The sequence below is a fragment of the Physeter macrocephalus genome, unplaced genomic scaffold, assembly GCF_002837175.3.
Source record: "Physeter macrocephalus isolate SW-GA unplaced genomic scaffold, ASM283717v5 random_455, whole genome shotgun sequence".
NCBI classification, from domain to species: domain Eukaryota; kingdom Metazoa; phylum Chordata; class Mammalia; order Artiodactyla; family Physeteridae; genus Physeter; species Physeter macrocephalus.
In genome coordinates this window covers 35,739-57,358 of record NW_021145741.1, presented here as the reverse complement: position 1 = coordinate 57,358, position 21,620 = coordinate 35,739, and the positions used below count along the sequence as shown (strand labels likewise).

The 21,620-nt window shown below is 45.7% G+C and overlaps 1 protein-coding gene across 1 annotated transcript; it reads left to right on the top strand.

The window, feature by feature from the left end:
- The first annotated feature begins 858 nt into the window (after positions 1 to 858).
- On the top strand, positions 859 to 11,488 carry LOC114485072 (breast cancer type 1 susceptibility protein homolog). The gene is made up of 7 exons (XM_028485561.1): positions 859 to 968; positions 1,455 to 1,495; positions 4,084 to 4,167; positions 8,105 to 8,159; positions 9,714 to 9,787; positions 10,168 to 10,228; positions 11,085 to 11,488. Exons 2-7 carry the CDS (start codon positions 1,484 to 1,486, stop codon positions 11,207 to 11,209), a joined length of 411 nt encoding a protein of 136 aa, XP_028341362.1. The 5' UTR covers positions 859 to 968; positions 1,455 to 1,483; the 3' UTR covers positions 11,210 to 11,488.
- Positions 11,489 to 21,620: the final 10,132 nt, after the last annotated feature.

Sequence of the window (21,620 nt, the reverse complement as noted above, 5' to 3'; positions counted from 1 at the left end):
AATCTAAAGTAGTTCAGTGTTTAAACTCAAAGGCAATACATTTGCTACTTTTAAGCTAAAAATGAGCTAAGATTTCTGAGTTTAAAGCATATTATTAAGTCAACCTTCACAACAGTTAAACAAAGAGCTTTAAAAATTGTGAAGAAAGAGAAAAGATTTTTTTTTAATTTGTGAAGAATTCGGTTAGGGAGAATGGCTGTTGCTACTACTGGCAGATGGCCTGCTGTGTTTAGGATTTAGTTAAATACAGTTCTCCTGTTTAAAACTAAGTGTTCTTTCCTGAGTTTGCTTAGTCCTTCAAACGGGCCTTTAAAACACTAAAAAATAAGCAGAAGTGATTCTTCAGCTACTGCTTTCTGAAATATGTTGAAAAGAGAAAAACTATGAAAATATTATGTTTTTCTGCCTTGCAGGGGCATTAAGAATTGGGGGTTAGGATTCCCCAAGTAGAAGTTCTGGGGGTGAAAATTCATCACTTACATTGACATTTCAAATTTAGGATTTCAACAATACTGTTTTCTTTTCCTTTCACATATCGTCATCCAGTAAAATAGATCTTCCCCGTCCACGTGTATCAATACTACCGACATGGGTAATTCCTTGAGCACAATGACAGACATCTTTAGCTGGCCTTGGCATCTAGAAGATAGGGCAGACATTTCCTGTGGACTTAACTTCATATCAGCCTTCTCCAGACTTCCAAAGATCCACACCTGCTGGTTAGAATTAGGGTTGCTTCCAGCCTCTGAGTCTATCACCAGGGGTGTTGGAATCATCAATCCAGATTGATCTCAAGTAGCATAAGGAGCTGGGGTGCTTTAGCTTCTTATGGCAGCCCTTCCTGATTTTATTTTCAACTTCTAATCCTTTGGATGTTTTCCATTCTGCAGATGCTGAGTTTGTGTGTGAACGGACACTGAAATATTTTCTGGGAATTGCAGGAGGAAAATGGGTAGTTAGCTATTTTTGTAAGTACCATATAATTTCTCCCCTCCTCCCTTTAACACAGAATTGCATTTTGACACCTAACATTTTAACACCTAAGATTTTTGCTGATGCTGAATCTGAATTACGAAAAGGTCTTTAGTGGTAACACTAAACTAGCTTTATCTTTAATGCATAGCTCTTTGTTCAGATAGCTGGTGATGTGGGGGAAAATGTATTTCTTTTTATAACTAATAGAACCTAATCTGCTCCTGGTAATGTTAGCATATGAACTAGGGATTTATTTAATTGTAGGCAGAAATCCGTGTGCAGCAGGCACTTTTATAATGTTTAAATTAAGTATCCACGGTGTCTCCAGAAGGAAATCTATTAAGGAGCTGTGGCTTTATAGAGAGAGGACCTCTATTCAGTGTTATTTCTCCCACACTCTTATGTGAATCACTTCACCATCTACCCCCATGAAAGGAGGTCTTCTGCTCTTGTGTGACCTTTTTCTGTGATCTCTTTAGGGGTGACCCAGTCTATTAAAGAAAGAAAGATGCTGGATGAGGTAGGTACTCTGTTTTACAAACTAATCGGAAAGACTTGGTGCCGTTGAGTCACACTAAGTCACGAAAATTTATCTGCTTCCTGCCTTGCACTACTTTCTGAAGATTTTCCTTGATGATGTGGATCATCAAGAGTTATGCGAGCAGGGACTTCCCGGGTGGTCCAGTGGTTAAGAATCTGCCTGCCAGTGCAGGGGATGCAGGTTCGATCCCTGGTTGGGGAACTAAGATCCCACATGCGGCGGGGCAACTAAGCCTGTGTGCCGCAACTAGTGAGCCTGAGCGCCACAACTAGAGAGAAACAGGCCCACCTAAATCTTACATGCATACACCTTTGTAGAAAACTCTTTCACAGTTGAAAAGCATCCTTCATATTAACATGCAAATGTATCTGTTTAGAAATCCGATTCCTTCAAAGAGATTTTACTCTTTGATACTGAGAACAGTGAGAGGTAAATAAGATAGAGCGTAGGAGGAGGAATAATTTTAGAACAGCCATCTTAGAGCTGCTGGTGACAACAGATCAGGCAAAATAAAATTAGCGAAAGCAGTTTTAAACTATTGTGCACTATTCAGCATATTCATAATTAATTGATGTTTCTGTTGGTTTTAACTTTCATTCAGTGACTTATATTATTGGGAGCCTACTATGTGCTGGGCACCAGGGATACAGCAGTAAATAAGACTGATAGGTCCCTGCTGTGGTGGGATTCATGTTCTGTGGAGGGGAGATGCATAATAAATAAAGATGTGTTTAAAATACCAATAAACACTATGAAGAAATATACAGAACAACAGACTGGCGGTTGACTGGGGACATAGGTTGACTATTTAGGTAAGGAGACCCAAGAAGGCTTTCTGAAAAGCTTGAGATGAGACCTAAAAGACAAGAAAGAATTGGCCTTGAAAAATGTAGGGGGCTTTCCTGGTGGCGCAGTGGTTGAGAGTCCACCTGCCAGTGTAGGGGACATGGGTTCGAGCCCTGGTCTGGGAAGATCCCACATGCCGTGGAGCTACTGAGCCCATGTGCCACGGCTACTGAGCCCACGCACCTAGAGCCCATGCTCCGCAACAAGAGAAGCCACTGCAATGAGGAGCCTGCACACCGCAATGAAGAGTAGCCCCTGCTCTCCGCAACTAGAGAAAGCCCGCATGCAGCAACAAAGACCCAATACAGCCAAAAATTAAAAAAATAAATAAATAAAAATAATAAATAAATTTTTTTAAAAAAGAAAAAGAGCAACAACAAAAAAATGTAGGGAACAAATGTTATAGGCAGAATAGCAGCAAGCATAAAGGTCTTAAGATGGGAATGAGCTTGGTTTATTAGAGAAAAACAGGCCAGTATAGCTGGAGAGTTGTAATTGGTGAATATATGTAGGCAGCAGAGGTTAGACAAGGGGTTGGAGAAGGTCATAGACAAGGGCCAGATCAGGTAGGATTTGGTGTAAGTCGTGATAAGGAATTTGAATTTTACTCATAGGGTAATGAGACCTGGAGATGGTAAGAAGAGTTTGGTTTGAGATGTTTGGAAGATAGGACTTACTAATAGGTTAAATTGGAAGATTAGGTAAAGACAGGAATTGGGGTAACGCTTAGATTTTCGGCCTGAACAATGAAGTGGATGTTAGTGATGTTAATTAGATAAGGAAGACATGGGGGAGGAGCATCCTGGGAGGCCGGAGAGCAGGAGGCAGGAGTAGAATCAAGAGCTCTGTTTTAGGTGCATGGATTTGGGGATTTATATGAGACCTCCGGGTAGAGAGGTTAGTAGGCACAGGGGTACAATCAGGGCTATAAATTTGAGGGTCATCTTCAAATAGATGACGTGTTTATCACTAGACTCTTCTCGCTCACGTGACTAGGAAATATTAAGAGCTCTTTCACCTGATAGCAACCTGTGGTTATATCCATGACTTTATTATTCTTCATAATTCTCTTGGCAACAGATGTGGTCTCCCCTGCAATCTGAGTTTCAGTAAGAATTGTTTCTAAGCATTCTTCCCCAGAATTCTCCCCAAACCTCTAACCTCCCTAATCCTATTATTCCTTTTTTTTTCTTCCTATTATTCTTTATTCCCCCAGCCTTGACCAGTCCAAATAGTGATTATGAAAAGCCTCTTACTTTCTTCAGTAGTAAATGTATATTTTATTATATTGGTTTCATTAACTGTAAATCTCTCAATGGAAATCTGAGAAGCCCTTTTTTTCTTTAGGTGGTAACACACATTGATTTAAGAGATCAGGAATTCTCCAGTTATCTTTATAACGGCACAGTATTAGCAGTTTAAATGCTAAGTGAATGTTCTGAGAGGAGATAGATGTTGCAAATTAAAATATGTTAAGTCCCAGTGAGGTGAAAAGCCAATTGTTAGTTTCTGCCCACAAAGATTTGCTTCATTGAATTGATTTCAGCAGCTGAGATGCTGGTCATTTCATGCAGTCCACCAGAAAAGATGATTTTGGGGGAGGTAGGGTTCAGAACTGCCTGGCAATATTTGATTCCTTAAATACGACATATCTCCTCTGTTTCCATTGAAGGAGGCTTCTCTTTCTCTGACCCCTGTGGTTTGGGCTTGGTTTCTTTCAGCATGATTTTGAAGTCAGAGGCGATGTTGTCAATGGAAGAAACCATCAAGGCCCAAAGCGAGCAAGAGAATCCCGGGACAGGAAGGTAAAGCCCTCCTCCCCCATGTTGGCAAAAAACCTACCCACTCCTCTGCATTCCTGCCCACTTCGTGGAGATGGTCTCCTTCATCTTGTAAGGGGCCTTACAAGATGGCCCCTTACACTGCTAGAATACCAAGTAGGTGCATTCATATAGGTTTTTTTAGTTCTTCTGGCCCAGCAGAGTAAGTACAGTCATTCCTCAGTACCCTTGGGGGACTGGTACCAGGACCCCCTGCAGATACCAAAATCCAAAGATGCTCAGGTCCCTTTTATAAAATGGTATAGCATTTGCATGTAACATCCTCCCATATACTTTAAATCAACCCTAGATTACTTCTAAGACCTAGTACAGTATAAATGCTATGTAAATAGTTGCCAAAAAGAAGATTCAAGTTTTGCTTTTTGGAACTTTCTGGAAGAAAAATTTTTTTTTTTCAAATATTTTCCATTGGCAGTTTAGTTGAATCTGCGGATGCGGAACTTGTTGGATACAGTAGGCCAGTGGGCCAACTCTATTATCCGATTTATGAATGAGGGAGCTGAGAGGTTTAGAGAAGTTATATAATTTGGGTTTCATTCTAGGGTGCAAATCTTAGCTGATAAATGGCAGAGCTGGGATTTGAGACAGATGTGAATCTAAAACCTTTGCTCTTTCTACTTCACGGTGCTGTCTTTCTCTACGGCAGTGTGGTAAGTGCTGTGAGGGGGATGTACCCAGGCTGTCTGTGGAAGCACAGAAGAGAAAGTGATTGATAATCAATAGCTGACATCTGTGTAATGTTCACTATATCCAGGGACTGCTCCAAACACTCGACCGTATCTTAACTAATTAACAATTTTACAGCAACCCTGGGAAGCACGTACTATACTTATGCCTATTTTATAGATGAGAAAATTAAGGCTCAAAGAGGTTGAGTAAATTGCCCAAGCTCACACAGCTAGTTGTGAACCCAACTAGAGCCAGTCTTCCTCCAGAATCTGAGCCCTTAATGACAATACCATAGTTTCCTGGCACATTATAGAAGTTTTCACACAGGAGAAAAATGGATTATTCTAACAACTTTACAAATGAAAGACTAGAGGCCCAGGAAGATGCAGTGACTTTCTTCCCCAGATCATACTGTAACAGATGATGTAGCCAAAATTATGTCGTTCTCTCAAGGAGAAATCCAGGCAAGATTTCACACCAGCCTGTCAGGCCTGAGCTGGCTGCTCTTGGGTCATTGGCTGAGTGCTTATGCTCCTGGTCTGCATTTCTTCCTTTTTCAAGTGTGTACCACTGGGCATGTCAGAACATCCACATACGGAGCACCTCCTGTTCCTTTATAGAACTTGAGAGAGAACCAGCAGAGGTGATTTTCTAAGGAAAACTGCTTTGGGAGATGATCACAAATCAAGCCCTGGATCTCTGAACCCTTGGGGTCAGCCCACCCTCCCCCTCTGAGCCTGTCAAGTAACTTCCAGATGCCAAGAAAAGCTGCTGGCCCTGTTTCTCCTTCTGCCTGCACCTGAGGGGAGCTCTGTGTGAGCCAGTCATATGTTTTATTACACTGGATACAAGGCAGAATCAGCACCAGATTCTTCCCTCCTTGAAAGGAAATTCCAGCATTTGGAGTTTTGCCCTGCATTTGGGGTGGCAGTTGTGGAACGTGCCTGGTCAAAGTAGTGTCATTCTGAAGACACCACGTGTCACTGTAGTGTTTTCTTGTGGAAGAGAAATGTATTTGTAGCGGTGAAACTTCAAATTTCTAATCTCATAACTAGACATCCTCATCAGTGAGTGTCAGCCTGGATGTAAAAATTCCTAATCTTGGGCTTCCCTGGTGGCACAGTGGTTAAGAATCTACTTGCCAGTGCAGGGGACACGGGTTCGAGCCCTGGTCCGGGAAGATCCCACATGCTGTGGAGCAACTAAGCCCGTGCACCACAACTACTGAGCCTGAGCTCTAGAGCCTACAAGCCACAACTACTGAGCCCACCTGCCACAACTACGGTAGCCCGCATGCCTAGAGCCCATGCCCCGCAACAAGAGAAGCCACCGCAATGAGAAGCCCGCGCACCACAACGAAGAGTAGCCCCCGCTTGCTGCAACCGGAGAAAAGCCCGCGCAGCAATGAAGACCCAACGCAGCCAAAAATAAATAAATTTTTTAAAAAATTCCTAATCTTTTGTACTTTTTGTGTCAACATTTGGCTCCAGCTGGCCACCTGGGGAGAACTTTTAGCATTATGAGCATCTAGATCCTGCCAACAGGTTGGAGATGCAGTTTATTCATACAGATAGTGAGAATGGCACAGATGGAGGCTGTCACTTACAACAGAAACAGACTTGTCCTGCTGTCTGTCCTTGTTCCTCTGACTGAGATTGAAATGGGGTGGTGGTGGGGGGAGTGGGCATTTCCTAAAAGGCCATCATGTGTTTTTAGCTTCCTGATTTTTCTCTACCCCAGTCTCTCTTATTTGAAGGGAGGTGAGTTCTAGGCCTAGACAATTTTCATTTTAGTGGAATGGGGAGAAAGAAAGAGGGTCCAGAGAACAAAGGTTACCTAAATGGTATGTATCCAGCCAACTGACACAAATTTAGATTTGTTCTTTGAAATGATACCCAAGTCCTTCCCTAAGAATTCGTGCCAAAGGATGTGTAAGAATTTGCCTGTCCAACAGAGTAGCCACCAGCCACAAAGCTGTTTACATTGTAATTAACTAAAATTAAATAAAATAGGAAGTTTAGTTCCTCACTTACCCTAACCACGTTTCAAGTGCTCATTAGCCACATGTGACTCATGGCCACCTTCTTAAAGCAAATATAGAATATTTCCACCAAAACAGAAAGTTCTTTTGGACAGTCTGTTGAGCACTTTAAGTGGAAGAGGTACCTGCAAGGTGCAGTGTGATCTGTGTCTTCTGGAAATTAGGCAGTAAGCTCAGTGAGGAGAGGCAGAACCAGGCTTCCCTTCTAGATTAAAAATGACCTAGGTTGCTGAAGGAACAAGGGCCATTCGTAGAGCAGTGTGAAGGCAGGAACAGATGTTCTGGGACCAGGAGAAAAGGAGCAGGTACACATAAAATAAACATAGACCTCTCTGCCAGTTAGGCTCAGGGTTAGTATTGATGTATATATCAAATCTGGATAAACATCTAACTTCAGCTGTTAGTTTGAATCTCTTGCCATCCAAGCCTTTTATTAAACATAAAGGAGGACCAACTTTTTTCTTCTTGTCTCTAACGAGAAGTAAAATTACCTGCAGAGGTCATCAGGGAAGAGCCTGGACCTGATTGGTGGCAAGGTGGGATGCCCAGCCCTTGAATGACAAAGAATGACTATAGAGTAGATCAAATACATACACACATGAAAAAAAGTCTAAAATCCATCAGTGTTTTGGACATTGGGCTGATTGTCTATGGGAAGTAGCAGCAGAAATTATCAGGTGGTAAAGAAAAGAAAAGGAAAGTTCTAATGATATCGCTTATATGTAGAATCGTAAAAAAAGGGGGGGTACAAATGAACTATGTACAAAACAGAAGTAGTCACAGATGTAGAAAACAAACTTATGGTTACCAGGGGGTAAGTCGTGGGAAGGATAAATTGGGAAATTGGGACTGACATATACACACTACTATATATAAAATAGACAACTAATAAGAACCTGCTGTATAGCCCTGGGAGCTCTACTCAATACTCTCTAATGGCCTATATGGGAAAAGAATCTTAAAAAAAAAAAAGTGGATATATGTAAATGTATAACTGTTTCGCTTTGCTGTACACCTGAAACTTAATACAACACTGTAAATCAACTATAATCCAATAAAAATTTAAAAATTTTTTTTAAAAAAGGGAAGTTCTTCATTTTTGAGAGTCTCTATATTGCTTTTTATAAAAACCCATATCTTTTATAACTAATGTTTCTTTCTCTCCACCCCTCTGTCCCTCTCTTCTCCCAGATCTTCAAGGGCTTAGAAATCTGTTGCTATGGACCCTTTACCAATATGCCCACAGGTAAGAGACTGGGAGAACTGCCGAATCCGGCACCAGCCTTTCCCCTACGTCATCATCTTAATGGGGGTTCCCTCATGGGTGAGATATTCCAGAGGTTATTCTATTTCTCTAGCACTCATCAGACAAAACTGCACCAAAATATTAGCCCATGGCAAAAAAAACTAGCCCTGTGCCCCTTCTCAAGAGCTAGAAGGCAGTGAAGAGTTAGGATCTAGGACACAATATGTTCTGTGCTCAGTGGGGTAGAGCTGCTCTTACTGCCCTTTGCTCTAAGAAAGGGGAGAAATAATAAGTTAGGGAGAATATACCTTCTGGGTTTGTAAATGTCAAGAAAGAATTCTGCTCCTTCTAAACCATCTTCATCTGATACAGTGATGAAAGCACAACAGCTGCATAAGCCCTGTGGGCCTGGGGCCCCACATAGGCCCAGAGCAAAGGAAGACTCTTGATGAACATTTTCTAATTAAATTTGACACTGAATGTGATGTTATGTTGAGGAGTGCTATGTGGCTCAGCTCGGAAGTTGTGAGGCACCGAGGCCCTGGGGTGTGTCTAGATTTGGTTCGTTCTTTTCCAAACAAAGGCTACCCACCTTTGCCTCTGTACCCACTTCTGCCTCCAGGATCAGGTCCTCTTACTCCCCCGAAGTCAGCCTTGGCATCTGGTCAGGGACAGATGAGTGGCAGCAAGAGAACCTGGCAAAGTAATTTTGCTTCTGTCTTTATTGGTTATTGATTGGGTGTTCATGAAATTTCCAAGTGCCACTCAAAGCTTTCTCAGGGTTTTTGTACTTTGGTATAATAAAAACAAGGGTCTCTAGCAGCTATCATTTTGGAGGTAAGTTAATTGACCTCGGTTCACTCAGCCAAACAGGAGCACCTCAGCAATCCTCAGAAATGGGCTGATGGTAAAGAGAACCCAGAGGTGACCAGGAGCCACCCAATTGTCAGTTCTGCTGCTTTTCCAGGTCCAAGTGGAACATCTCTAAGATCTCTTCTGATTTTTTCAAGTGATTTGATTCCAGCTCAGCATATAGCCTTTCCCCACTGATGTGCTGAGTCTCTGTCCAGGATGACTTGTATTTTTTCTTGACTGAATGAATTATCTTCCCATCTCTTGACATTTACAGTAATTACCACCAAGTATGGTGCTGTCAGTGTCTGTGATTATCAATTACCAACACAGAATTAGGCAAGGAAGGAGGGATGGCGGGTAGGTATTTTTTCACAGTGTCTTAGACAGCAGTTTAGCAAATTAATGGAAATGAGATCTTCGATTTTTTTTTTTCTTTCTTTCCAAGTGTTTCATTTGACTTTCAGACCTTATCTACCAAGTGGCCTTATGGGGACTGATAACCAAAGTAGGTAGCATATCCGTAGCAAATTGACTTAGAATTTGTAGTTTAAGGCCTTTCCGTCCCTTTGGAGCAGAGAAACAGGGACTCTCCCACTGAGAAGTCTTGCTGTAAGCCTTCATCCAGAGGAGTGTGGGGTAGAGAGCCCAGTTAAATATGTAGATTACTGTGGTGATTTTAGGTCTAAATGTCTTATTTAGATCAACTAGAGTGGATGGTGCATCTGTGTGGGGCTTCTGTGGTGAAGGAGCCCTCATCATTCACCCTCAGCCAGGTAAGTGTTTGGTGCCCTGTCGGGGGAGGACACAATATTCTGTCCTGAGATTGAGCAAGGCAGCACCTTTCAGTCCCTTTGAACCCCCCAGTGTAGCCTTAGAAGCCTCCCTTCACCCTGACCCTTCTCTGACCACGTACCTGTGCCAGAAGACTCCATCTGTAAGGGATAAGTAAGGACTTGAGAGCTACAAAAATTAAACAGACCCAGGGAAGGCTCTTTCCCTCTGACCCTTCCTTTTTGACATGTGCCCTTCCCCCTCCTTTGTGTGGTTGCCCCCGGAGTAGTCTGCTTCAGCAAACTATCAAGAAATGGTGACGTGACTGTCGTAAAAGTCCTGCTCTGATACACTCAATGCTGTTTCCTTTCTGGGGGTGCAGGGTACTCAACCAGTTGTGGTCGTGCAGCCGGATGCCTGGACAGAAGGTGGTGGCTTCCATGGTGAGTCTTGCTGTAAGCCTTCATCCAGAGGAGTACGGGGTAGAGGGCCCAGGTTAAGTGTGCAGATTACTGTGGTGATTTTAGGTCTAAATGTCCTGTTCAGATCAGCTGGAGTGGATGGTGCATCTGTGTGGGGCTCTGGAAGGCCATAGGCATGTACCTGCGTCATATGGGGTAGGAAGAGTTTGATTCAGCACAGGTCACCCAGTGCTTGGTTAACATAGTTCTCAGCACATTCTAGGTGCTCAATAAATATTTGTTGAATGAACGAATGAATGGCTAAAATGTCCTTTTAAAACTTTTTTGTTGTTTGTTTGCATTATAAAAGTAGTGCATGAACTGTTTCCACGGTGGGGGGTGCTTAAATATGAAAATTCATCACATAAAATATAAATGAGCACAAACACAGCAAAATAATCCCAGCAATCCCACCACTTGGAGATGATCACCAGAAAATTCTTCCAGGCCTGGGTGTGTATGTATGTACACACATATATTTTATACAAATGTGATCATGCTCATCATACTGTTTTGCTTTTTCACTTAAGATATGGCAAACATGTTTCCACGTCATTAAATTGCAGTGCTGTTTTGCTCTCTCTGGTGACTTTTCCTTTAACAGATTGGAGCTCATGTTAATAAAGTTGCCAGAGGCTTTAGGCTTTCACCAGCAGTCAGTCCTCAGGCTTTTGAGTAAGGTTCTATGTCCTGAAGCACTGCTGAAGATCAGTGATATTGCTCCTGCCTAAGTCACTCTAAGAACTCATCCAACCAGTTGCCCCGAGTAGATTGACTAGAGTCTGGTGTGGGGAAATGTGAATTGACACCAATCTCTGCTTGTGTTCTCTGTCCCCAGTCATCGGGCAGATGTGTGAAGCACCTGTGGTGACCCGAGAGTGGGTATTGGACAGCGTAGCCCTCTGCCAGTGTCAGGAGCTGGACACCTACCTGATACCCCAGGTCCCCCAGAGCTGCTACTGATTCCAGCCAGCCATGTATATAGGGGAAAGGGCCCGTCTCTGCAGGACCTCAAGAATGAGCTTAAGAAATGACCTTTTTCCAGGCCCAGGGAAAGCCCTCTTCAGTCCTTCCACAGCCCCGATTCCTAAATATTTTAGGTACATCAGCCTGAAAAGAACTTCTGGCTCTGCAAGTGTCCCTTAAAGATTTTCTGCTTCAAGTCTCCCTTTGAAATCTGCCATGAGCACAAAATTGTGGTAATTTTTCACCTGAAAAGAATTTAAAACCATTTAAACCCCACCAGTTGAGCAATATGCTGATTCATTATTTATCAGCCTTATTCCTCGTCCTGGGGCTGTCGGCTTCGAGCTGGAGGCACAGAGTGGTTGGTCTCAGGAGAATAGCTGGTTTCCCTAAATTTGTTTCTCAAAACCCTTGTGTTCTTAAAGTCCAGGAGTCAGATCCTTCAATGGAAGGTGAGTACTTGGGGATCTGTGCCATGACTTAAAATCAGAACAGTCCTTGGACAGCTCTCAAGTGTTGGAGTGGCGCATTGGGGAGGAAATCCAGAGGCGGTAATGGATATAATATGAAATTTGAGGGTTAATTAGAGGAGAGGGGAGTCTTGCTGACCCTGATCTCCAAAAGTCTGGGCTATAGTTGCTGGACTTCTAAAGAATTTCTTAGCGCTGATGTGCTCTGAAACAGCAGAATCTTTTCAAGAATTCTGGTGTTCAGAGAGAATCTTCTGATTCCCCATTAGTGACAAATAAAATGTTTATTGTTGTAGCTCTGATATGTAACCCATTCCTCTTGAAATATAAGATCTCTGATATGAATATTTCATGTCTGTAAGATGAGGGATCCCACCAGGAAAGGAGCTGTTTGCTTTCCTTGAGGTAATTTTTTTTTCCCTTTGTTCCCTATTGCTGAACTGTACAGATTCATAAATAATTTTGTTTGCTGAAGGAAGAGAAAGTGTTTTTCATAAACTCATTATCTAGGACTGTTTATAGCTGTTGGAAGGACTAGGTCTTCCTTAGCCCCCCAGTGTGTGCGGGCAGTAAAGACTTGATTGTACAAAATATGTTTTGTAAATGTGCTTTTCACCTGGAAATAAACTTGGTAGCAAACACTTCCACCAAGTATGACTGTTCTGAAGGCTCACACCTGCAGACTTTCTCAGAGCCTTTTCTCACTGTACTTTCATCTCCTCATCTGTAAAACGGGGATAATAATAGTACCTACCTCCTAGGGTTATCAAGGGGACTTCACAACCTTATTATATTTGTTCTCTATTGCTGCCATAACAAATTGTCACAAATCTAGTGGCTTAAAACTACACCCATTTATTATCTCACAGTTCTGTAGGTCAGAAGTCCAAGTTGACTCAACTGGTTTCTTTGTTTCGGGTCTCATAAGACCAAAATCAAGGTGCCAGCAGGGCAGGGCTGTGTTCCTTCTTGGAGGCTCTGGGGATGAATCTGTTTCCAAGCTCATTTCATGTTGTCCGAATTGTTCCTTGCACTCCTAGGACTAAGCTCTCTGTTTCCTTGCTGGCTGTCGGCCAGAGGTCATCCTTAGCTTCTAGAGGCCACCCACATTCTGGACTCATGACCCCATACCTCCATCTTCAAAGCCAGCAATGGCTGATCAAATCTGTCTCACTTTTGGAATCTCTCTGACTTCCCCTTCTGCCTCATCTCTAACTCTTGCCAAAGAAATTTCTGTTGTTAAGGGCTCAAGTGGTGAGATCGTGCCCACCAGGTAATCCAGGGTGATCTCCCTATCATGATGTCCAGAACCATAATTACAGTTGCAAAGTCCCTTCACAGCATTACCTAGCTTAGTGTTTGATTGAATAATGCCGGGGCCAGAAATCTAGGGAGGACGTCTTTGGAATTCTGACAACCACTCCTGTTTAACATGCTTAATCCACTGATAACAGTCTGTATCATCTTTTGTTGGTCTTTACTCTGTTCAGAGATTGGAATTCTCTTTGAGGCAAAGAGGATGAAATCCTTGCACAATTCAATACTGCCTTATTTGTAAGGAGGGTGGTGGGTAGATGAGGGGAGAAGTAGAGAAAATGGAACTAACTGCCATTATTACATTTTTATCTCATTTAGTCTTCATCACAACTCTGTGAAGTGGGTATTTGTTACCTCATTTGAAGAATAGGAACTGGAAATACAGGATTTTGCTCAGAGTTTGCACAGCTAATAAATGACAATGCGAAGATCCGAACCCATGCCCTTTCCATCCCATCATTCAGCTTTCCACCTGCATCAGTCACTGACCCCAGGTCAGAAGGCACTGGTTCAAGCCTCAAGGGAATTTGGGGAGAGGAGCGGACTGGGAGGGGAGCTAGCACTCTCTGGCTTTATGGCCGGTGGTAGGAGGAGGTAGAAAGTTCCTGCCTCCAAGTGGCAGCTCTCCCTGGGAAAGCAGCCCTAGGCAGGGGATTTACAGGCTTGGATCACGGCTACTTGTTTTGTCCACTCCCATCCAGCTTCCCAGCTTAGGGTTTCTTATCTTTCAGCTGTCAGGACCTGCCAGTTCAGCCTTGCCCACTGTGTGACCTCTCTCGGGCCCACGCCAGCTTCCTGTCCACCTGGCAGGGAGTCCATAAAGGCAGGCAAGAAGCAAGTGCTTCCCAGTCTTCGGTCAAAAATGTCTCATTTCCAGTGACAAGCCGTGGCTTACTGGACCCTGGGGGTAAGCTAGGCCTCATCCTGCTGCCCCCATCACTGATGGGTTAATAGAAAAAACAACATCTATGTAGTACATCCTGCCTTCCCAGGAATCCTGGGTGAAAGCAGAGACGACTAAGACACATTTAGAAGTTTTCTGTAATTGTCTCTCAAGGTCTCCCAACAAATGTCCACCCAGTCTGTTTTTCCAGCTCTGCATAACCTCTCCCGGAAGTCAGCTTCTGGCCCTGGCCTCAGGATGCTTGGCAGAGCTTAAGAGTCTTATCTGAAGATGGAGTAAAGCTACCTGCTTTTTTGACCTCTGGCTTTAAGATATCCTCCCACTTTTCCATCCCACAGTCTTCAGCCCTTTCTGGGCACAGCTGCATTTTGGGAACTAGTTCCTGTACTGCCTTTATCTCATTTCACGAAATGAACTTCTGCAAAGAAGCTGGAAAGAAGGAGAAGGCGAGGGATTATCATGCAGGCGCAGGGAGGGGGGCCTAGGGAAGAGCTCATAGATTATCTCCCTCCCAAAAAATGCAACCAGGATCATCCACAAAGTATGGGCTCAGAAACGTGCAGGGGAAGAAGAAAGGAATCAGTGTTGGGGGGTTGGAGTGGAAGGAGCCAGGCTGCCCAGAGTGTGTATCCTGTGAAGGCTGCGAGGAGCAGATAAGGGCACCCCAGAGGCAGGCAGTGAGGAGAGCAGGGCAGGGTGAGGGGGAACTGCAGATCTCCCCGCAGAACCTGAGGGAGAATGGGGCTCACTGGCCAGGGACTGTGGGAGCTTGCTTATCAACGGCTGTAAAATGGCTGAGCCAGAAGCCCCTGTGCCGTACTTCAGGGATGCCTAGCTCCCTCCAACAGGCTTTAAGTCTGCCCATACCAAGGAGAAAATTAAAGAAATGGATCTGGGCAAACAGAAAATTAAGGAGAACTGGAGAGAAAATTAAGGAGAACTGTGGAGAGCAGGGATTAGGGAGGTGCAGGAGGAAGCAGATCCTGAAATGAGTCTCAACGATCAGGAAAATCTAAGTAATGGTTTGAGGGGCTAGAAGAAATGGAAAACAAGAGAGACTCCCTGCACGTTATGGGGGCCAGCAAACAAGAGCTCTGGAGACCTAGTTTCAGGGACCCAGAATGATAAGGCAGTTTAACATGCAGGTTAGGACAGTGATTCTCAAACCATGGTCCCCTGATGGGGAATGGGGTGCAGGGGCGGGCAGGCAAAACCTGTTAGATATGCAGATTCCAGGGCCTCACTCCAGACTTACTGAATCACAACTAGGGGAAGAGCCCAGCAGTCTGTGATTCTGAAGCAAGCTCGGGTTTGAGAACCACTGGCTTAGTGTAAGGGGCTGCTACTTGGTATAAAATGTTACCTACTGTCTACTCTTTTGTCTCTAGGAAGATCTTGGGCCTGTTAAGGAAAACTAAGGTTCCCACGCTGGTGAGTGGTTCTTATCTACAAAGTTGCAGCAGCTAGCTCCAGTTGACTCCAGAATGGCTCTTTAAACAAATACAAAGCAAAGGACAAAGATTAAATTATATTAGCAACCTAGGAGAAGAGCCAGACTGCTTAAAACAACAGCTAGATGTTTAGGAGGTTTTATTAATATTTAAATTGCAGTGAAACCACAGCTGCAGCTTTTGACTCCAGCATAGAGATATGTAAATGTGGCTTTCCAAAGAAAGGCAATTCCAGACAGCCCTCCAGGTAATGAGAACAAGTAAAACAAATGATTTTGTAATTTACCTTTATTGACTGATGGAGATCAAGGTACAGACAATCCTTACCCAGCGAGAGTCGGCCACCAGCAGGCCCTGTGAGGGGAGAAGGGAAAGCTGGCCTGCAGGGAGAAAGGCAGGGAGACACCGAGTGATGACAGGAAAGGCCCAAGGAGGGCAAAACAGGAGGCAGGTGGGAGATGACTCAATTAAAAGGGAAGAGAAATGGGGTCTGTGGACTATCGATCTTGCCAGCTCTCAGGAGCAACAACAATAATAATCATAAGCGACTGTCATGTGCCACACTCCTAAGTGCCAGGCACTATTCCCAACTTAGCAATGAGGAAAATGGCACTTTGAGAGGTCAAGCAGCTTGCCCAAGATCACACCACAAAAGGAGGTGGCAAAACTTTGATGCAAACAAAGATTTGTGTGAGGCTAAACTGTGCTGGGAACCAGTCCTAGGAGGTGATAACAACAAGGTTAATGACTGAGGGGGCCACTATGTGCCCGGTTTCGTAGTGGACTCTGTGTATGCTAGGGCTGTGGAAGGGGGGGAGGAGGAGCTTACTATTCAATGGGTGGAGCAAGGAGGCCACCGATAACCCTTGCAGAATTGTGTCTTCTGGTTCAGAAGCCCCTTGTGGGCTGTGTGGTGGGCTCTGCCTGCTGTGGAGGCACCTCACGCCTCCACATTATGGGGGCCAACAAACAAGAGCTTTGAGACTTAGTGTCGGCACCCAGAATGCTAAGGCGGTTTTGACATGCAGCTTAATGCAGTGATTCTCAAAGCATGGTCCCCTGATGGGGAGTGGGAGTGGGGGCTAACGACATAGTCTAGGAACTTGTTAGACAGCAAATTCCAGGGCCTCACTTCAGACCTACTGAATCAGAAACCGGACATGGGGCCAACAATCTGTGATTCCGAAACAAGCTCAAGTTTGAGAACCACTGGTTTAGTATAAGGGGCAAAGCATCTCAAGCTGGCTCTTGGGTAGGATTTGGCCAGGTGAAAAGCCAGGAGATTCCAGAAGTCCCAGTTAAGAGCCCCCAAATAGCAGAATTAGGGGGAGGATCCAGAAGAAGATTTGGGAGAATCTTCTAAGGATCTATTTCTCTGACCCACCCAGTCTCCTCAGGCTGTCCCTTCTAAGCCGAAATCCATCCTCACCAGTGCCTCACCTGCTGTTTCCTTTCAGGCACCCTGGCCACCAGATATGGGGACCCACAGATTTTGCTCACACTCTGTCCTGTCCTCAGTGAGTCCTGCTCTGCCATCTCTGCAGGCCCAAATACTGCCCACCTCCTCCACAGAGCCCTCCCCACTTCCAGGCCAGACTCTCCCCTCTCTGAGCATCCCAGAAGCTTTGCTTTATTTATGATACTTTCTTCCCTCAGTAAGTTATTTTGTATATACTGTATTGTCTCCATTTGACTAGAAGGTCCTTATGGGTAGGATTAGTATCATTTTATCTTTGTTATAACCCAGCTCTGTTCCTGGCAGACACCTTGTTGTGTACTCGAATGAATATTTGCTGAATGTAAGAGTTAAAGAATGAATGAATGGACTCATTGAGTAAAGGCCTTATCCAGCTGCTAGCCCCACCCTCAAGAACTCTAGTCCTGGAAAACAAGCCACGTTCTGCCACTGAGAGTGCTAATTCCCTTCAATCCCTCCCACCCATTTTTCTAGTACCCAAATTTACTCCAAAACCAGTACGAGAGATCTAAACGTCCAAGAATCACTCTTCCTCTTCTAAGCCCACACCTACAGATTTCCTGCTTGATTCTCTTTTGCCTATCATGAAGCTTACTGCTTTGTGATGAATCAAACCAACACCCACGCAGACAGAGAAGGTGTTTCCCCTCTCCATGTGTCCTCCAGCAGGGCCTCCTCCAGGCTAGATACTCAAGATAGATAAACTGCTATGCCGCCATCACTGGAAAAATAATTAGGATGCTCATGATAATCTCTTTGCAAGTTCAAAGCCCTGGCACAACCATTATTTCTCTCTCCTTGCTAGGGTAGAGATTGTTATCCCCACTTTATAGGTAATAAAACAGGTCCATGGGAATTCCCTGGCGGTCCAGTGGTTGGGACTTGGCATGCTTTCCACTGCTGAGGGCCTGGGTCCAGTTCCTGTTTGGGGAACTAAGATCCCGCGAGCCGAGCCGCACAGCAAAAAAAACAAAAGCAAAAACAAAACTGAGGTCCAGGGCCTGGTCAAAGGTCACGCAGTGAATTGATGGCAGACCTGGAACTGACTAGCCCAGGACTCCCTATTCATTAGAACACAGATGAAAATGCTCTCATTATGGTGTCTGGGCTGTGTCTTGTCTGAGAGAGGGAGTGTGGACTCCAGTTGAGTGGGGGTAGGGGCCAGGGAAGATAAAAAAAAGTTTGTGACCCTGTAAAGTTTTTTCTCTGCAATGCTGCAGCAGTTGGCTCTGGTTAATTCCAGAAGAGTGTTTGTGGGTTTTTTTTGTTTGTTTGTTTAAAGCATTACTACATGTCCCAGATTAGGAGAGAGGGAAAAAGAGGTGAATCCAAAGGTAACACCAGACACACAGGTAAGCAGATGTTTGCCATCTTTTGAAAATAATCTAAAACCAAATGGCAAGAGAAACTCAAATTACAACTTCTGTGGGTCTTCCCAGCTGTTAGGCTGTAGGACTTCTGCAATAAACTAGTGCCAAGTGGGTAGAAAATCTTCCCTTGGTGAAGCCTGGGGCTTGGTGAGGAGAGGTCTCTCCTGGAGGCAAAGGGCTTTGGGGGCCGTGTCACGGCGCTCCACAGCTGCCAAGGTGAGACGCCTGCTGGTGGGGCCATCCCCAAGTGCCCAGAGGCTCAGAAAGCCATGGAAGCCAAGATTTGTGCTGGTACCTCCTCTGGTTTCCAACCAAATGTCAGAAAAATTAAGGAAAAAAAATCTCTACAGCAATTCAAGAGGCCATTTCCTAAAGATGTGGCCCCAGGGCTGTGCTGGGGAAAGCAGTGATGATCTTTTCCCTTCCCACCAAAGCCCAAGCTTTCTCCCTGGGCTCCATTCTAAAGAGCAGGCCTTGTCCTCTTCACCCCAGGCCAGCTCTGGGCTTTTCTCAGCCTTTAGCCCAACACCATCCTCCATTACTCCTTAACCCTTTAACCCTCCGCAGCTTCCCTGTGCCACTGGAGCTTGTAGGGTGTGGAGATGGGCAGAGGGGCATGACACCCACGCCCAGAGGGGTGGTGGTTGCACAACAGTGAATGCACTAAATGCCACGGAACTGTACACCTTAAAATGGTTAATTTTATGTTATGTGAATTTCACCTTAATTAAAAACAAAAACCGAGCTGCCCTGGGAGCTCTTTGGGGGTGGGGAGAGAAGCTGGGCCTCGCGGAAGCTGTGAGGGTAGAGCCCCCTTGCCGGGAGTGGCAATGAACGACAATGGGAAGGGCAGTCTGGGCCTGCCCCCTCCTCCTCCAGGACCAGATGGGAACTGGGGCTAAGGAGAAAGGCCCAACTGGGGCAGCGCTGAAGAGAGGCACTCAGTGAAAGCGAGGAGGCCGCAGCCGCCGCTCATTTGCATCATAAGTGATTGGTTTTCCCTGCTCGTCCCTCATTAGGACACAATGGACAGTTGTTTGCTGGCGCAGCAGATCTATTTACCAAGGGAGGGAGGACACAGAGCAAGAGTGACCGATGGGCCATAGTAAGTTGCTGGGGGTGGGGGGGCGACCCCGCCTCCTCTCCCCTGCTCCCCCCACCAACCCACTGCCACTGGGACTCCTGTTCTCACACAGTGAGAAGGGACCCAGAGAGCAAATCAACCCCTCATTTTACAGATGAGGAGACCAAAATGCTAAGAGGGGATGAGACTTGCTAAGGTCAAACAGCGAGCATGGCGGAGCCAGGGCTTCTGGAATCTACAGTGTGGATTCTAGACTCTCATTTCAGGGCTCACTCCACTGCTTGCAGTACCTTCTCCATTCCCAGCTTGCGGCTCTGTATCTCTGTGGTCTATCCTTCTGTTCCAGGCCTTGGGTTCCATCACTTCTCTCTCCTGTGTCTATCTAATCTCTTTCTCTGTTCCTGCTCCTCCCTGTATCTTTACCCCCAGGTTTCTAGGCAGCCAGGATAATTAACTAAACTTCTAATTCGCCCCTGCCCTAACGAGCCTGTGTCTGGCAGGAGAAGCAGCAATTTTGAAACTGTCTTGGTGTGTTTTAGGGATAGGTGGGGAGAAAACAAATATGTGTGGGGGCCTATTGTAAACCAGGCACTAAGACAGACACGTGACACATTTTATCTCGTTTCTTCCTTTCAGTCTTGCAAGGTGGTGTTCTTGGAGACGGGGAAAATGAGAGGCTCAGAGAGGTTGGGTAATTTGCACAAGAGCACCCAGCTGGCAGATGGCAGCTATCTGACTCAAAAATCACCTCACACCCTGGCACAGGGGCTAAGCAGGGTAAGGGCCCCCTGATTCCAGGCTCATGGGAGGTAACAACCTTTGTTGTTACCTCCACTGCTTTGTTGAAGGAGGCCACTGCTTTGTTGCTCCCCTCTGGGCAGCACCTGCCTCCCCCCTCCCTACCTTCAGGCTCCCGCCTTCCTCTGGGCCCCTTCTGCATGGTGGTGAAATCTCACAAATGCAAGCTTTTGCCCCTGGCGGGAGTGGGGGACTGGGGAGATAGCAGTCAAGAGGGAGAAACCTGACAGACCCAGACGGTGGCAGTCTCCCTCCTGCTAACGCCCCCTCCCACTTCCCTGTCTGCCCCTCCCCTTGGTGGTTCAAGCTTGCCAGCAACTGCCTCTGTCTCATTGTGCTCTGGGGGAAGGGGAGAGTCAGTGAGTGGGTGTCTGTGTGCATGAACATAAGGCCTCTGGGTTCATTCTGACACTGAATGAAAAACTCACCAATTATTCGTCCAATCTCATTAATATGCAGACAGACATCTGTTATTTAGGAGTCAACAGCAGAGGCATTTTCTTGGGGGGAGGGGCACTTATGTACGTGTCCCTCTTGTCTCTTTGGCTGCTGGCGGGGGTAGCTGCTTGGGAATCACCCCACATGCCTGGTCCTGGTGCCTCCCCTCTCTCTGACCCTCACCCCCAGCCTTGAGGAGAGGGAGTAGGGGATTGGCTAGAAATGGAGAGAGACCTGGGAACCCAGCTGAAAGGGGGAAAGGGGGGAGAGGGGCTGCACTGTGTAGAAGAAACTCCTTTGTTGGCAGAGAGGGAGGGGGGTATACTCAGAAGAGCTGAACCCCTTTCCTGGGGAAGAGAGAGTAGTGTAGGGGACAGCTGTACCAGGACTGCCTGCCAGGGTCCTGGTGTCCACTGGGAACCCGCGGGACCTGACCCCTCCCCCCCCCCTCCCTCAGCCTGCAGGACCAGTCTGCGTGTATCTGGAGTGGGGTCACTATGGCAACCTGCTGCCCTCACCCAGACTTCAGAAAAGGTAATGGAGGGAGTTCAGAAAAATGGGGACCAGAGGTTGTCCTTTGGAGGAGTCACTAGACCTCTCTCTCTAGCCCTCAGGATAGGTATGGGGACGAGACACTTGACCTGCCCCTTCCTGTCTTCTAGCCTTCCTCCAGTCTGAATCCCAGCACAAGAGGCCCTCTCCAAGAAGCCTTTCCTTATTTCATCAGGCCCAGTTCAGAGGCATTCAAGCCTGGATGTGCGAGTTGTAAAGAATAAAGGTCGATATTAGTTCAGCCCCCTTTAAAGGGTCAAACAACTTTTCTACATCCTTTCTCCTCTCTGAATCCTCCTCAGCAACACAGCGAGGCAGATGTGGAAATCAGCTCCCTTTTCCAAGTGTGAAAACTGAGGTTCAGACGCCTGCAGGGCCTCACTAAAGGCTCCCCAGGGAGGAAGCAGCAGAGCTAGGACCCAGGCCCTCGGACCTCTGCCTCCAAATATCAAGCGCTTTTCATGACTGTCCCTCCTGCAAAGGCTGGAGTCATAAGGGGGATGACCCTCTGTCAGCTGAAGCATTTCAGGTGTTAGACCAAGTCCCC